General features: G+C 49.1%; 1 protein-coding gene across 7 annotated transcripts in view; it reads right to left on the reverse strand.

The window, feature by feature from the left end:
• PPFIA3 (PPFI scaffold protein A3) overlaps positions 1 to 17669 on the reverse strand; it is a 69132-nt gene extending 51463 nt beyond the window's left edge. For 5 of the 7 annotated variants that reach the window (XM_077313698.1, XM_077313697.1, XM_077313695.1 and 2 more), the window contains exons 1-2: positions 17400 to 17668; positions 4323 to 4639 (exon numbers count right to left, since the gene is read on the reverse strand). In XM_077313698.1, the coding sequence (XP_077169813.1) occupies positions 4323 to 4559 (237 nt within the window). In that variant the 5' untranslated portion in view covers positions 4560 to 4639; positions 17400 to 17668. Of the gene's footprint in view, positions 1 to 4322; positions 4640 to 17399 lie in introns of all 7 variants that reach the window. The other 2 variants (XM_077313694.1, XM_077313693.1) reach the window with 1 other exon arrangement.

Here is a 17669-nt window from a genome sequence, read left to right on the forward strand (position 1 = left end):
ATCCTGCTTAGTACCCCAGCACCGACACTCAGTGGCTCAGGTGCTCTTTGACATGCCACCTGTAGCTCTTCTGAGCACCGTCTACCCCACGGAGTCTGCCCCATTTTCCAGGAACATGGGTGGTATCTAGGGTTGGGTGCTTCGGCACCCGCTGAGGCTGTTTGCTCCCGACGCAGCCATCACCACTGGCTACATCGAGAGTGAACGGCCACTTTGGGCGCTGAAGCACCCAACCCTAGTGGTATCTTTAGAAATTGGAATGATTTTATCATTACTTTTGGCCCAAGATAGAACTGTTTCACTTTAAAAATGCAACACAGCTTGTCCACGGTGATTACATCCAAGGTAGCACAGATGAACAGAGAAGGCTGGGCCAACGTGTGCGGCTGAATGAGGTGGTGGAATGGGGCATACCACTATTAAATGCTAATCTCTAAAACAAAACTTCACAGAAAGACAGCTCAACATAATCAGAAGCAATTCTCAATGTGGCTGAATCTCTGTAGATACTTAAAGGTGGAAACAGTAGTCATATATAAGACAAATCTTTCTACAACCCTGAGAAAGAGAGAGGTTTGCAAAGAAAGATGAAATCTAACAGAGAACACTGCAGGGTTAAACCCCCACCCCCACCACCCATAGTAGAAGTAGCAATCATAAGCTGTATCTTTAAGAAACAAATGTCCTCTGTGGCAGTTGCTAGGCAACTACAATACTCCTGCCATTTGAAGCCTTGGTCTCTGTCAGCAAAAGGAAAGGGGCAGGCCCCTTTCCAGGACTCTTTTGACCTTTGAGGGAGAGCTCACCAGGCCCAGGCCCACACCCACCAGCAACTCCCAGGTAATATGCTACTACTTGACTCATGAATCACTCATAACTGACTCAATAAAATAAGAGTCCAGTAGCACCTTTAAGACCAACAAAGATTTATTCAAGGCGTGAGCTTTCGAGTGCAAGTACCCTTCATCAGACTATGATCGTCAGACTATGATCTTCTTACATGACAGGGAAGGGTGCTGGCACTCGAAAGCTCACGCCTTGAATAAATCTTTGTTGGTCTTAAAGGTGCTACTGGACTCTTATTTTATTGTGCTACTTCAGACCAACACAGCTACTCATTGAATCTATCATAACAGACTGTTTGACAAAGTTTAACACTTAGTCGCCCTGATAGATGTCCTCTGTTGCCAGCTGGACCAAGGCAGGTTGGCACTGCTCATATCACTAGACCTCTCAGTAGCGCTTGACAGTTGATCATGAGCTGCTAGCTCACTGCCTCACCAGTGCTGGGATACGCAGGGCAGCCCTTCAGTGGTAGATCTCCTTTCTTCATGGTCAAGAACAGAGGATAACAATTGGAAAAAACCAATCTCATTGTTGCGAACTCCCATGTGGGGTGCCACAGAAATGATTCTCTCCCCAATTCTATTCAATATCTTCATGGACCCTCTTGGCCAGCTGGTACAGAAGTTCAGGTTGGGATGTCATCACCATGACAATGACACCAGCTCTTCCTCCTGATGGATGGCTGCCCTGATTCACCCCCAGACTCATTAGACAGATGTCTGGAAGCAGAGTTCTCTTACACTCAATTTTTCAAAGATGGAGGTCCTAATCTTAGGTAGGAAGGGTCCCAGAGAGGAAGCATTATTACCCTGCCTAGTTGGGATGCAACTATCAATGGCACACTCAGCCAGGGACTTGGGTGTGATCTTTACCACCTCCCTCTCCATGAAGGCACAGATCACAAGAGTAACAAAGCTGGCATTCTTCCACCTGTGTCAAGCTAAACTACTAGCACCCTACCTGGGCCCAGAACACCTAATCACAGTAATCCATGAGACAGTCACCTCTATAATAGATTTCTGCAACTTGCTCTGCGCAGGCCTACCCTTATCCCAGCTCCGGAAACTCTAGCTGGTCCAGAATGCAGCAGCCAAGGTCCTCACAGAAACACCCTGGAGGGCCCATATCCAGCCCACTCTCCAAAAGCTGCACTGGCTACCAGTTGAATTCCGGATCAGGCTTATGGTCTTGGTAATCACCTTCAGAGGTGAACAGAGATCCCAGTGTCTTCCCCCCTAAAAAAATCAAAGTTCACATAACACCCAGTATCACATCTGCCTGAGATGTTCTAGTTTTTACATCAGAAGGAAATGAGAAATTACTCATTGTAATTGTGAGTGCTAAATAAGGAACAAGCCATTTTTTACATGGGTGATCCATGATTGGCTCACTCAACACCTTCTTTTACATTAAAAGAAAGCAGTTCAGGGGAGGATTTGGATCCCGGATGTTGACCTAGTAGTAGGGAGCTTTTTTGATCCCCAATAGAACCCATCACTGCTTTTTAAGATGAAAAAAAAATGGTAGATCTGTTCATAAATTTCCCATGGAAAGTCCATCTGAGATATTTTCATTTAATTACACAGTAACATGCCAGGAACAAAACAGCTTCAAATGTTGTTAGCAGCATACTTTCAACTCTTAACTACCGTATATCCCCACAATTCAAATTTATCCACTCAAATTAACTCACTCAAGTTTCCGCAGATTGAAACAAAACTCCCTTAAAAGGATCCCACAATCACAAAGGCAAGGAGAAAAAAAGTAATATCTGTACTGAGGCCATGGACATTATCCAGTAGGTGCCCATGACAGTCATGAAACACACACTTCTATCACAGGATCAGGTGGGTAGCTGGGCTGCTCTGAAGCAGCAAAACAAAGCCTGAATCCACTGGCACCTTTAAGACCAACAACGTTTTATCTTGGATATAAGCTTTTGTGTGTATGCACACTTCTTCAATGAATCTGAAGAAGTGTGCATGGACTTGAAAGCTTAAATTCAAAAGAAATTCAAAAGAAAACTTTGTTGGTCTTAAAAGTGCCACTGGACTCATGATGTTTTTGGCTCCCACCCTGGTTTTGGATGTCAGCAGATACACCACAAGTATGAACCACAAAAACTTATCTTGTTCAAGAATGGACAGCAAAGAAAAAAATGGATCTTCCACTACGGAGGCTGGGAGCATGTCAACATTTCCCAAAACGTAGCACCAATGCAAAGCAACAGCCTCGTGGTAATTCAGCCATTGTGTCCTCCCCCCTACCCCACTTTGTCCTCTAACTGGGCATGCCTTGTTCTCTCTGACCCCTGGTTCCATGAAATGTTGAGAGGCCAGCTCCACCTGCCACAGATAACACGTCAGGATTTAAAAGCCATACAAGATACTACCTCCTATGTCTATAGTATATATCTCAATTTATAAGTTGTCAATATCTAAAGGATATATTAAAAATAACTTGTGATTTGTGAGTAATAGGGTTTCTTCTCACACCGGTGAGCATAAAATCTGGGGGAAACGGGCCAGTGGAAGGGAGATCCAACAACTGAGTTGAGGTTAACGCTCAGATGACCCGGTCGTTGCAGTCCCATCTCTGTTTTGGTGGCAAAAATAACCATGCAAAACAAATGAGACAACATGAGTCTCATTCATTCTGCATGACAACTTTGAGGCCAAAGCCCCCACCCCCCACCCCCCACCCCCGGCATATTTAATGCCAGACATCTCTTTATTATTATTACAGTACTAGACCAGTAACAATGCCAGACTAAATAAGGTGCAAGAGACCCATCATCAGGTAATGGGAAGATAAGCTCTTTCCCCATAGCATTAAAATAACCCCTCCAATTATGCATTTGCCCCAGCATGAAGCGGAAAAGAACGCCACATTTGGGACACATGCATATCAACCAGTGCATCAACACGAGAGCATGAAAAACTGACCCGGCTACAGAGGCGGCAGCAAGTCGGAAAGGAACAGACGAACCCAGGGTCCACACATATACTTGCTCCCACATTGTCCACCGAGGCTGCTGGCCTGCATCCCTGCTCTTCTCCCTTTCCTCCACTGAAACCCAGCATGACATAGCAGTTGCAACTGCTTCCCTTCAATCCAAAAATCCCCCTTTCCCTGTAAGGACATAAAAGCCCTGTATCCAAGCAGTGGTCCATCTAGTCCAGCATCCCGTCTCACCTGTGGCCAACGAGTTTATTGAGCTACTTTCCTGTCTTGTTGTTACTCACATGTGGCCACTATGGGCCAAGCTATTCACACCCACTGGGGAGCAATGCAAACATAGTATTTCTCGGATGCAGTTCTGAAGTTGTGCCAGAAGAGCAGCCAAATTCCTCTGGAAGGCAAACTCTCCACACAGCGAAAAGTGCCCTCAGACTTATCACAGCTATCAATGCTTTCAGGTTCCAACCAACAGCCCCACAACATGTTAGCCCCTCCCCACTGTCCCCGATCCTGACCTGTGGGAGGGCAATGTTCAGCTGGCGCTGGAGGGACTCCTTCTCATGGCCCAGTTCACGTAGGCGGAGCTGCGAGGTGGCCAGGCTTTCCTGTGTGTCGCGCAGCGTCTCCAGTAACCTCTCGCGCTCATTCAGCATGTTGACCATAAGCTGCTCAAAGTTGGCATCGTCAGCCCCGTAGGCCGAGCCGCGGCGGTTGTCCTCATTGATGGTTGGCATCACTTCGCACATCATCATGCCAAGTTGGGTGGGGAGGGCCTCCCAGGGGGCTCCTCAGGAAGGAGAAGGCGGTGGTGAGGGGAACTTAGTCCCTGGTCCTGCAGAGAATTAGAAATATCCATCAAACAACCCACAGAACTGGAACCCCAAGAGTTCTCTGGAGAGAGAGTGAAGAAATGGCAGTGGAACACAGGATGTAGGTAAATGGGAACTGGAACTGGTGATTCCAAGAACATGGAAGAACATGGAAAACAAAAGGCAACCCAAATCCCTGAGTGGGAAGGGCAGCCAAAGACAGACTGAACCTTGACCCACCAGAAGCCTGGAACTCTTGGACTCTCCATCACAGAAAGGCTGCACTGGGGAAGTAGGCTAGTGGCAGGAGACACTCACAGCAAGGATTCATGGGAGCAGGTGACTTGAGGGCACATGCAGACACTTGCTACGGCTGCAGATTACAGAATCAAGAGATGCCAATGATAGTAAATATTAAATTCTTGCTACCACCCCTCCAAGCAAAAACGTTGGCACAGCAGCGGGGTGTTCCAGAGGAAGAAAATTCAGAGGAAGCAACAGCTTGAGATTAAATTTTTGGGTGGATAGGTTAAGTAAGCACAGTCACAGAGCAGGCATGAGGTTCAACCGGTTAGGGAACTAGAGCTGCCAGACACCATCCCAACCCCACCCTCCCTTTCACTTCCTTTCCCTTCTTTGGGGGAACTGACTTCCTAGAACAGCATCTTCCCTACTTCCTCATGTAGGCTCAGTTCCATCTGACCGGGGTTACCAATGCAGTTGGTCATTGGGTAGAAACAATTCCTGCCCCTGATCTTCCCCCGCAAACATAGAAGGAAGCCAAGTTAAATGTGATGGTGTCCTCATGGTGGGGTCCTCATGGTCCTGAGGAAGACATACGAAGCCTGTAGAGTTGACAGGGCCCTCCTGGCCCTGAATGAGATGGAAATTAGAAAGAAGGCAGCTTAGGCCACATTAATGATGTTGTACGGGAAGTAACATTAACATGCCAGAGACTTTCAGGTGATGCACTGGTATTTAGGCAAGAACTCTAAAGAAAACCTGCTTTCACTATAGAATTTTTGCCCAAATACCAGAGCATCACCCAGAAGTAGCTGGTACAATGACTTCACTTCCTGTGAGATGGCAGCAATGTCGCCTAGAGCAGTGGTCCCCAACCCCCGGTCCGGAGACGGGTACCAGTCCGGTACCAGTCCGTTGGTACCGGGCCACGGCTCCTCCTCGTCCTTCTCCCTGGCTGCTTCATCGGGGGCTGCCCTGCCACTCTGCCGCTGGCTCACCTTTGGTGCTCTCCAGCAGCCACCATGGCTGGGCCTCCCCCTCGGCCTGGCACTGCGCAGCTGCTGCTGGCAGCGCCCCCCAGTGGGCGGCGGGAAGTCAGGGGCACTGGTGGGAAAGCAAGTGGAGCAGGGGCTCAGGCGGCGGTGGTGACGTCCCTCGGCAAAAGACTAACGCCCGGGCCTCAGTAAAATTGTCAAGCGTTGACCGGTCCCCGGTGATAAATAGGTTGGGGACCACTGGCCTAGAGCACCTTTATTTTACTGGAAAGGCCCCCTGCTGGCGAACTGATAGACTGCCTGGGGGGCAGCACCTGGTAGCAGGAATGCCCACCTCCGGGGGGGGGCAACCCTAGAAGCAAGGTTAGATCTTCTAGAGTTACAACTGGTCTCCAGGTTGCAGAAATCAGTTCCACTGGGGATATTGGCTGCTTTGGGAGGGATAGTCAACCTGTGGTCCTCCAGATGTTCATGGACTACAATTCCCATGAGCCCCTGCCAGCATTCGCTGGAGGACCACAGGATGACTACCCCTGCTCTATGGTATTATACCCCACTGAGGCCCCTCCCCCTCCCCAAGCTCCACTCCCAAAACCGCCAAGAATTTCTCAGCTCCAAGGTGGTAACCTCAAGCTTAGTTCATTCCCTGTGCTGCTCCCACCCTCAGACGTATAGGACATGGGCCTGCTGAACCGGGATTCAACGCCCAGCTTAGCCGGATCTAGGGATGCCAGTCCTCAGGTGGGACATGCGGATCCCCTGGTTTTACAGCTCATCCCCAGGTGGCAGGGATCAGTTCCCCTGGAGAAAATGGCTGTTTTTGACACCATAGCATTATCCATCCCCCACCCCAATCCTGCCCATTCCTGGCTCTACCTTCAAAGTCTCCAGGTATTTCCCAACCCGGAGTTGGCAACCCCTGCTGGTACAGTACCTGGGTGGCTTTAGACACTTAGGATGCCAGTCAGCTTGTCAACTCCATAAACTTGGTCTCGTATTGTACCTTTGAATAGCACTTTTAGGGATTCAAAACACTTCCACGGACCCTTGCAAAGGGCAAGCAAGATTTTAAAAGGGCAGTAAGAACTTGGGCAGGGACCAGGGCCGACTTGGCCTCGAGCCAGCTGCATTTGCAGCCTCTGTTGGGACTCAGCATTTTCCCTGTTTGACAACCTGCCAGGCCCTGCACAGAACAACGTAAGAGTCTCTGCCCAGGAGGCTCACGTTCTTCGTCTCCTCAGTCATGGGAGGCAAAGCCGAGGATTGACAGGGCGTACAGTGAACAGAATCAAGAGCAGACAAAACAAGGGCAGGGCGTTGCTGGAGGCCAGGCCGGCTGAGCTTGACAGGAGGGCTACTTGAGCATGGTTCTCGGGGAGGGCCAGCAGTGGGAAGCTCTTAGGGGCCGTGAAATCTCCTCCCTGATTCCCTCTCACCCAAACACACATGGCGGGCGGGCGGGCGGGGGGAGAGTGCTGACAAGTCACAGCTGACTTGTGGTGACTGTAGGGTTTTCAAATTCAGAGGTGATTTGCTATTACCCTTGACTTCGACAGAGGTCTCCAACCCAAAGACCCTGCTTAGCTTCTGATATTTATTTATTTATTTATTTATTTATTTAGGCATTTCTAGCCCGCCCCTCTTCAAAATTGGTCTTGGATTGGGCTAGCACGGCCTATCCAGGTCTGGCCCAAAGCCACATTCATGTCTGAAATGGTCAACTGGCTTCCCTCAGTAATCCTGTGCACAAGTGCATCCATGCACAATCTATGCAAACTGATTTTTCTTAATATGTGCATTCAGTAAATCTTGTTACACTTAGTACAGTGATTAAGAGCAGTGGCTTCTAATCCAGAGAGAAGGGTTTGATTCCCCACCCCTCCACATGCAGCTAGCTGAGCTAGTCATTTGAGCTAGTCACAGTCCTGTTAGAGCTGTTCTCATAGAGCAGTTTCTCAGAGCTCTCTCAACCTGCCTAACTTACAGGGAAAGGAAGGGAAGATGATTGTAAGCTGCTTTGAGACTCCTTCGTGTAGTGAAAAGCAGAGTATAAAACCCAACTTTTCTTCTTCTTCAATGCACATATAGTTGAACATTTCCATGAACTAGAGTCTGGTTTCATTGGTCATGTGTCTACGCATTGGCTCTTTTGTACTACCAAATGTACATATGTGACACAGGGCTCCTAACTCGGGGTAGCTGGCAGTTCCTTCAATGAATTCTTGCCATCCTTTCTGTAGCACTTGGCTGATTCTGTGAAGGCTTAAGGGGGTGGCAGGTTACAGTGGATGAGCAATAGGGTTGTGAGTGTCCTGCCTAGTGCAAAGGGTTGGACTAGATGACCCAGGAGGACCCTTCCAACTCTATGATTCTATGATTCTATGACCCTACAATGCTACTTGGTTAACCATGTTGCACTTCTCCTCCCCCACCTTGCCTCTCCTGGCTCACTGCCTCTTTAGTCAGACTGCTCCCCATGCTTAGAATAGCTTTTCTGCAACCACTCAAGGTGTAGTGGTTAAGAGCAGCAGCTTCTAATCTGGCAAGCCGGGTTTGATTCCCCACTTTTCCACATGAAGCCAGCCGGATGACCTTGGGTTCGTCAGGGCTGTGATATTCTTTCTGACCGAGCAGTAATATCAGGGCTCTCTCAGCCTCACCCACCTCACAGGGTGTCTGTTGTGGGGAGAGGAAAGGGAAGGCGATTGTAAGCCTCTCTTAGACTCCTTCGGGTAGAGAAAAGCGGCATATAACTCTTTTTCTCCCTTGGAACCTGCTCATTCTGAAGACCAGAATCATATTTCTCAGCCATATTCTCCCTCAGCCCACAGTACAGTTCCTGGTTCAAGACTCACTACAACGATGTATCTATCACAATACCATCATGGCATAGTGATCAGGACAGAAAACCCAGGTTTGAATCCATACTCTGCCGAGGATGCTTGTCAGGTGACCTTGGGCCAATCCCTATCTCATACTTACCAACCTCACAGGATTGTTGTTGTGAAGATAAAATGAAAAGTGGAGAAAGATTGGAATTACCAAAATAAGTACATATTTTTTTTATCCTGCCCTTGCTTCACGGGGGTTATCATCATAGCATTTTATCATCACAGCACCCCTGTAAAGGGGGTTAGGTTGAGAAAGATGGATTGGTCCAAAGTCACCCAATGAGCTTTGTAACTGAGTGGGTCTCTGAAGGTAGTCCTAATTCAATGTTCTAACACAACCACTAATTGGGTGGCTCCCAATTTGACTGACACCCCCTATATAATGGGTAGATATACGCACAACTCTTTCGTAGACATGTGCGTGCGCCCCTATGGATGCTGACCCAACAGAACCGTGACAGACGAAAAGAGTTAAGGAGTGTTTAGCTTTGGAAAAAGGGCATATCCTTCTGTGTTATCATACCTCAGGTCAGCCTCTAGTTTTCTCCAGGCTTCAGTCTAATGAGGGCCATTTTAATGTTGTGGTTAAGAGCAGCAGCCTCTAATCTGGGGGATCACGTTTGATTCCCCACTCCTCCTCCACATGAAACCAGCTGGGTGACCTTGGGACAGTCACTGTTCTTACAAAGCCCTCTCAGCCTCACCTGCTTCACAGGGTGAGTGTTGTGGGGAGAGGAAAAGTAGATGATGGTAAGTTGCTCTGAGACTCATTTGGGTAATAAAAAGTGTGGTACAGAAAATCAGTTCTTCTAATGGCTTTCATATCAAAGCTTGCTGCATCTGGAAGCCTCTTAGCCTACCCAGGACCACAAAAAATGTGTCTTCTTCTCCCTACCTTGGGGTTTGGGACATGGTTCTATCAGTGCTGCGAGCAGAACTTTCAGCATATTCTCCCTTGAAAAATCAGTTATGTGAGGGCAACATGGGCAACGTGGACCATGAGGCAAGGGGGTCTCAAGGCCTTGGGGAATGACTGTTTGCCATTCCATGTCAGGAAAACAGTCTGAGGAGAAATCCCTCATGTCACAGTCCATCACACACCTGCATGCCTCGTTTTTCACATAACAACTATCACTGGGAACAGCATACATTATATAACCAGAGGTAGCTAATCCCTAGGTTGGCATAAAAGGGGGACATAATGTAGGGTTGTCAACCTCAAGGTGGCACCGAAAGATCTGGTGTTACAGTTGATTTCCAGATGACAGAAACCAGTTCCCCTGGAGAAAATGGCTGCTTCGGAAGGTGGCCTCTATGGCATTGTACCCTGCTGGGGTTCCTTCCAAGGACAAACTCTGCCCACCCCAGGCACCACTCCCCAAATCTCCAGGTATTTCCCAGCCTAGAGCAACAACTCTAACATAATGTCCAATTGACCTCACCGGTGCTTTTTTTCTGGACACTTCCCCTCCCATAAGGTTAGCAATGGAGGGGGTTAGAAGACTCGTTTTTCTCGTTTTTCCTGATTTGACTTAAGGGGCTGCTGTTGTATTGAAATAATCTGAACTTGAGAGCCCCTATATGCTTACCTGAAATACCCATTACAGCCCCGTCCCTCAGTTTCTTCAAGATGCTTTTTGGGAAAATTAATTGCTGAACAAAAATTTGCATGATCTCTCCTACTCAGAGATAGCCATCCAGACCCTGCTTTGCTAGACATAGTCTTCCTACAATCACCCTATGCAAATATTTGTGCAAGCACAAATATTATTTATCCCAGTCCATAGACACCATCCACATGAACACTTGTTCATCTCACCTGTTCCATGGCAAGCTATCCTATACCTAAAGTATTCTATGGGTTCTCTGCTAGAGCACCTCCAGGGAATGGGACTCCCCAAACACCATATTCTGTCATTAAACTCCCTTAAGTCTTAATATGCAACTAAAGTATACTTATCAGGAGTTTGAAACCACAAACAGCACCCATGGCTTCCAATCTGCTCTCCTTCTATACACTAATATCAAAATTAAACAAATACACTTGAGGAGAGCCATAACTCAGTGATAAAGCACTCAACGCCCATACAGAAGTTCTCAGGTTCAGTCCCTGGCATCTCCAGTTAACGGCAACAGAGCTGGGGAAAGCCCTCTGTCTGAGACTTTAAGGGAAGATAATATTGAGAAGATAATATTGAGCTAGCCAGTAGGCAGCTTCATAGGTGAGTAAGAATTACAACCCTGAGCAGCAGGTAAGTTATTGCACAGTGATTTTTCTGAGAACAGAGGCAAACAGTGACATGGCTGAATATTTAAAGAGTGTTGCTGGGTAGAAATCATGGCCACAAGAAACCATGCTACTGGCCTTTCCCATAAATCTCTCTTTTCACACAGCCAGCTGGAGGAAACAGGATGAGATTTGGCCTTCAGGATCCAACCCTGCAATCTCCCTCTTTGGTTACAGCCACATACAGTCACATTAAACCAAGCCAGAGATGCTCCTTTCTCCCAGAATTCCAAGGTGTTCCAAAGGAATTATTATAATTTCATTCATATCAAACCTTTTCTCCAACATGGAGATGGAGGAGGCATTTTTAGGGTCACAGAAAGTCTCTCATGCAGACAGTGACCAGATCAAAGCCTTAGGCACGCTCCGATTATATCCTGAAATCACAAGAAAAATTAATTCCAGAGGCTGGGAAAGAAATCAGCCCTGCTTGTTCTAGAGTGATGCAGCGCAATGAATAAAAGAACTCTTGCCTGTTAGAGGGCTTGGTCCTATGATGGATAATAAGCAGTAGGGCTGAACTTTTAAGGAATCCTGGCTTAAGTTAAGCCCTGCATAGAGACATATGTAAATCCATAAAAGTCAAAGGATTTATATATGTCTCTCTTAGTGCCTCTTCCAAGCAATGAAAATCACTGGACCCCCAAAGCATGATGGGAAACATTGGAAACCCTCACATTTTTGCATACTGAAAGGTCTGTGCAGGCACACAGTCCCTCTTGCATCAGGCTTCCTCGGGAGGTGGTGGGTTCTCCATCTTTGGAGATTTTTAAACAGAGGCTGGACAGCCATCTGATGGAGAGGCTGACTCTGTGAAGGTTCAAGGGGGTGGCAGGTTGCAGTAGATGAGCGATGGGATCTGAGTGTCCTGCATAGTGCTGGGGGTTGGACTAGATGACCCATGAGGTCTCTTCCAGCTCTATGATTCTATGATTCTCTGATCTGCAGAAAGTGTCAAGACCCATCTGTGGCAAAGTAGCAGCTGGTACAGACAGAGGGAGGATCCAACCAGCTTTTTGGTTCTATCTTCCCCAATCCCGTCTTCACCACACAGATGGTTTTGACCATGTAGGTCCCCTGTTTCCCCCAGCATCACATTTTGAGGTGGTCAAAGGGAATCAGGGTTGCCAGTTCTGGGGGGAAATATCTGCAGATTTGGGGAGTGGAGGCGTTTCAGTTGGGTATAAAATCACAGAGCCCATCATCTACAGCAGTCATTTTCTTCACAGGAACAGATCTGGAGATCAGTTATAGTCCCTGGAGATCTCCAGCCACCACCTGGAGGCTGGCAACCTTACCTAAGGGGACCATGGATCCTGCCCACCACTTGGAAATAGTCAGGGCAGATGGGACTATACATGAAACAGTCAAACTTTGGGGGCCATAGATATAGGCAACAGATGGGTCTCCTGGGCAAGCACACCACAGACCAGCCTATACTAAATCCCATGCCTCATTTACATGCCCTTGCAGATGAGGTGGCAAGATCCTGAGATATTAATGCACAGAGCTATGGATCCCGAGCCTAAAAGAGATATTAAGGCAGAAGCATGCATATATACATGCTCTGCGGTTCTTGTTCCGTCTCTCATGCACATAAAGTAACGCTGCTGAATATAAATGCCCCTGGCACCCAAATCATACACTTAATACAAGATGCAGATGCATCAAATACACTGAATCCAGTTCCAAGCAAAAAGAGCAGACACTTTTAAGATCTCACAGATTAAAAGCAAAGTTATCAGGTTCCTAGTCCTCAGAGTTACAGTTCAGAAACCAAGAGGTATTTCAGCAGCACCCTTGACTCAGCCTTTCTGCTTGTCAGCTTGGCCTTTGCTGCCAAGCCCTCCAAGTTAGTTGAAAAGACTCCTCATTTCCAAACAGAATTATGAACAAAATCAGTAAAAGGAACATTATGAACAGCTTTGTGATTTCTCCCCCACAAAATTCAGCAGTTTTAAAGAGGAGGCTGATATAAGGGGAGATTCCTCCACCCTCACCCCCAGCATGTATAAAAGCAACTTGTGAATGAGGTTTGGGTAAGAAAACTGCATAAGGAGAGAGTTTCATATGGGGAACCAATGCTGGAATCCATCAGCACTTTAAAAACCAACAAAATATTCCACGGCATAAGTTTCCATGGATAGCCCAGGGTTAGCCCAAACTCATCACATCTCATAAGCTTAGCAAGGTCAGCGCAGGCTAGGGTTGGATGGGAGACCTCCAAGGATTACCTGGATCATGTCACGGAAGCAGGTAATGGCAAACCACTTCTGCAGATCTCCTGCCTTGAAAACCCCTATGGGGCTGCCTTAAGTCCGTAATGACTTGACAGCACTTTTTACCACCATAAATTTCTGTGAGCCAAGGCTGCCTTCATCAGATCCCAAGGAGAAAGAGTTAAATAGCACTCCCTTCCCCCTGCACACACACACCTTCCTCCTTAAATAGCAGTCCCTGCAGCTGCATTCTGTTAAAAGAAGTTGGGGGGGGGGGATAATCAAGGAACTATGCATAGCACATAATTCTCCCCTTAGTTCCGCCTGTGTTTAAAATCTTCATCTTTTGGGAAGAAGGCATGGCATTCCAACAACACTGCATCCATTGAGGCGTGCAGTCTGCTCCGCCAATGCATGATCCTTGGGTTGAAATGGGCTATGGCTCAGAAGCAAAGCATCGCATGCATGAAGTTCCAGGTTCAGTCCCTCCTGTCTCTAGCTAAAGCATCTCAGGTGGCCTGGGCTGAGAAACACCTGCTAGAGACCCTGGAGAGCAGCTGCCACTCAAGAATAGACAGAGCTAAGCTACCTGGACCGATGGTCTGACGGTACATGACAGCCTCATAGACGCAGTGGTGCTGTTTACATGAACAGCTTTGCTCACCAGGGCTCCAGATGGACAAGTGACCCAGACACATGCTTACATCAAAGGAATTCCCTGAAATTTGCAGCGAGTAAAGATGTCCATGTTATGCAAGCAGAAGTCAGCACCCATTGGTTGGGTCTAGACTGAACTTGGAGATCCTTTCAGTTCCTCCTTCCTCCTTGCCATTTCTCAGGGTCTTGTCTTCCCCCAGAAGTAGCTGTGATGGGAGGGGGGAGACAGGAACGTTTACAGCATAAGAGGAGCCATGTCAGATCAGACCAATGGCTCATCCAATCCAAGACGTCAAAGTCCAGGTGCCGTCATCAGGAGGTCCACCAGCAGAGTCAGAACTCCAGAAGCCCTCCCAGTGTTGCCCCCTAAACACCAAGAATACAAAGCATCACTGCCCCAGGAAGAGCGTTCCAAGTATACCATGTGGCCAGAAACCACTGATGAACTTCTGCTATGAATGTTTATCCAGTCCCCTCTTGAAGCTATGCTTGTAGCCACCTCCATTTCTTGTGGCAGTGAATTCCAGGTGTAAATAACTCTTTGGGTAAAGAAATGCTTCCTTTTATCTGTTCTAAACCTGCTGTTCATTAATTTCATTGAATGACCACAAGTTCTTGTATTGTGAGAAGGGGAGAAAAGTACTTCTTTTTCTACCTTCTCCATCCCATGCATAAATTTGTAAATTTGTTCCATTTTGCCACTGGAAAGTTTAATCTCTATCCAACTCATAACTGGTCCTCATGTGCAGATACAAGAGATTTCACATTACAACAGTGTGCAAACAAACATACTTGTCGGTTTAATCATCTGTATGCACCATTGCAGTACAACTTGAAGGTAGCTTAACTGTGCTGAGTTAAAAAAGAAGCTGTCTTTATGCTTGGCCAATCTAATCGGAATTGCATAATGCCCAGCCACATTCACCTTGGCATCATGTCTCTAGACACTTCATGCCTAATGGTGCTACTTTAGTGCACATGACACACACCTGAAGCACACATGCTCCAGTGCACTCTGTACAAACAGAATTTGCACACTGTAATACAATGCACACACTGATGCTGTGAACCACCTATTGGTATCTTCCAACACTTCTGTGCATCCAGCAGTCATGCTGATACAACGGAGATGACACATCTTGCTACTTGAGGACATGTGAAAGACCTACACATGTTCCCAGGTGCATTGGCGCACATTTTCTTTGTATTGCAACATGCGTGCAAATGAATGAGTACACATCACTGAGTATGTGTATCAGCGAAGTACATCACTTTCAATCCACTTGCACAAACATGTTTTTACATCAACACCTTCTAACAGCCCACACGATGATTGTGCATGCAGAACACTTGTCATGCTTCTCACATGGTATCCAACCATAACACAAGAAGTGGCATCGTGTTAATCTTGCCGTACACTCCTGCATCAGTGCTACAGTTACACATGTGTGCAAGATAGCAAAGGAGAATGAACAAGCTTGAAAATGTGGAGGTGGGAAATAGACAGTAAAGAAACGCTGCAATAGCCAGCTGTACTTCAGATGCAGTGGAACAGCTGCATAGGAATGGGATGTGTCCCCCTGGAAATTCACAGCAAGCAGCCTCCCAATGTTAATGGGTGTATAAAGAAACCTATCTTGGGAGCAGAGGGCTGCGTGTATACGGTTTGATCCAGCCAGCTTTCCCACTCAATCTCACTCAAGTCTCCTCCTCCTTACAGCCTTTGTACCCTATGGGGTTTTGTCCATGGAAATCCCACAGTCCCCAATATGGCCTTTAGGGGTGCTCAATGAGAACTTCTCCCCTCTTTCCTAAAAGAAAAGCTGATTGGTCCCCACCCAGAGTTGGAGGTTTGACACTCAACACCCGAAACCAGCGGTTTTGACATGCTATCAAAGGCAGCACATGTTATGTTTCTGTATGCCATAAAGAAATGGTGGACTAATATATTTTACCAAGGGTGTCTTGGTAGACACAAATGACCCAAGGGACAGGACTACTGGGTGGGAAGATACAGGAAAGAGACTTAGAAGCAGACAATTGCCTGCGAAAGCAAGCTAAAAAGAATCCAACCCAGGTGATCACGAGAAAAGGCAAACGTTGTTTCAATAGAAACGAAGTGGGAAGAACAGGATATTGGGCCTGCCTGATGGGGGGATAACAGAATCAGTGAGGGAACAGGGCGGTCGGGGGGGGGGGGGGCAGGAGGCAGGATTCCCAAGCAGGTTAGTAGGCAGGATCTGGACCCTTAACATTCCTAGGGTGGGGAGCATAGAAAGAAACAAGGAGCAAAGTAGACAGGCTTGGAAATAAAGAGCAGGAAGGGACAGGACTGCATGTTTAGGCCAACCAAAGGGAACCGGGATGGAAAAAACAAATGGGGTGGAATTAGGTCGGGTGAGAAGTGCTTCCTGGCGAGAATGAATGAGGAGCAGAACCTAAAGGGAAAAAAAAGGGGTGGGGGGCTCGACAAGAGATGAAATAGGGTTTGCTGGAGAAGGGAGCTGTGTGGAAATGCAGCACACCTTGTGGCAGGCCGGTTTGGGCAGGCGGACTATGGGAAAAACTGGATGGGGGATTAAGGTCAGCAAAACGGGGGGGGGGGTCCGAAGTTCTAGACGAGGGACACCTGCAGGAGAGAAGACGGCCGGGAATAGATGGGGGGCAGGTTGTCACGGGGGCATTCGGGGGCAGTGGGGACACCTGGCCGCTCAGAGGGAAGTGGGGGCAGCAGAGCAGAGCACCAAACAGGCTGGAAGGAGGAAGGAGGAAGGGGGGGGGGAGAAGGGGAAATAGGCACGTTGGGTCACGTCAGGGAAGAGGGCATTTGCTCTCAGGGACTGGAAGACGGTCGTCTGAAAGCGGGACAGGCTTGGATGCCAGGAAGGCAGGCCTCAAGGAAGCGGTGGGTGAGCACAGGGAGTGCCCCTGTGTGTGTGTGTCTGGGGGGGGGGGTCACTCAGTGGGACATCTGATGGGGGAGAGCAGGAAGGGGACTGCTTGAGACGCCGGGGGACTGGAGGCGTTGCCACTGGGCCCTCAGAGGAACAGCACTCCGTCCCCCCCCCGCCCCCCGGCCGTGGGGTGCAGGGAGGGGCGCTCAGGTGGAGGTCGGGAGGCTCCCGAGGAGGCAGGGCAGGCGGGGGCGGGGGGGGAGCCCCCCGGGGAAGGGTGCGGGCGAGGCAGGAGGGCGCCCGGGGTTGGCATGCCACAAGCGTGCCGCGGGGCGGTGGAGGGCGGCAGGAGGCGGCCGCTTGGCCAGGAGGGCAGCCACGCCGCGGGCGTCGTCGGGAGCGGCCGCCCCGGAGCTGCGGGAGCCGGGCAGGGCTGCCTTTGGGGGAGGCAGGGAGGGAGGCAGGGAGGGATGCAGAAGACCGGGGGCGGGCGGGGGGGGGAGGCGGCGCTGGCCCCGGGGACCCTCCGGGGCGCAGGACTGCAGCGGGGGCCGGCGCGGGGTTCCCGGGGCTGGGGCTGGCCGGCCCGGCGCTTACCTGCTTTTGCAGCAGGCGGGGGAGGCGGCGCTCGTGCTGCTGCTGCGGCGGCGGCTGCCGGCGGTGCTGATGCGGGAGGGATGCAGGAGGGACCCGGGCGGCTGATGCTGTCCACAGCGTGGCCCCCCCGGCGGCCTTCAGGGGCGATGCCGGTCCTCCAAGGGGATCCCGCTCCCCAGCCTCGGCATCCCTCCCTCCCTCCCGGCCGGCCGGTCGGCCACCGCCTGGCGCCCCCCGCCCGCCCAGGCAGCTCCGGAGAGCGAAGAGAGG

This window comes from Paroedura picta, chromosome 16, assembly GCF_049243985.1.
Source record: "Paroedura picta isolate Pp20150507F chromosome 16, Ppicta_v3.0, whole genome shotgun sequence".
Classification (NCBI taxonomy): Eukaryota; Metazoa; Chordata; class Lepidosauria; order Squamata; family Gekkonidae; genus Paroedura; species Paroedura picta.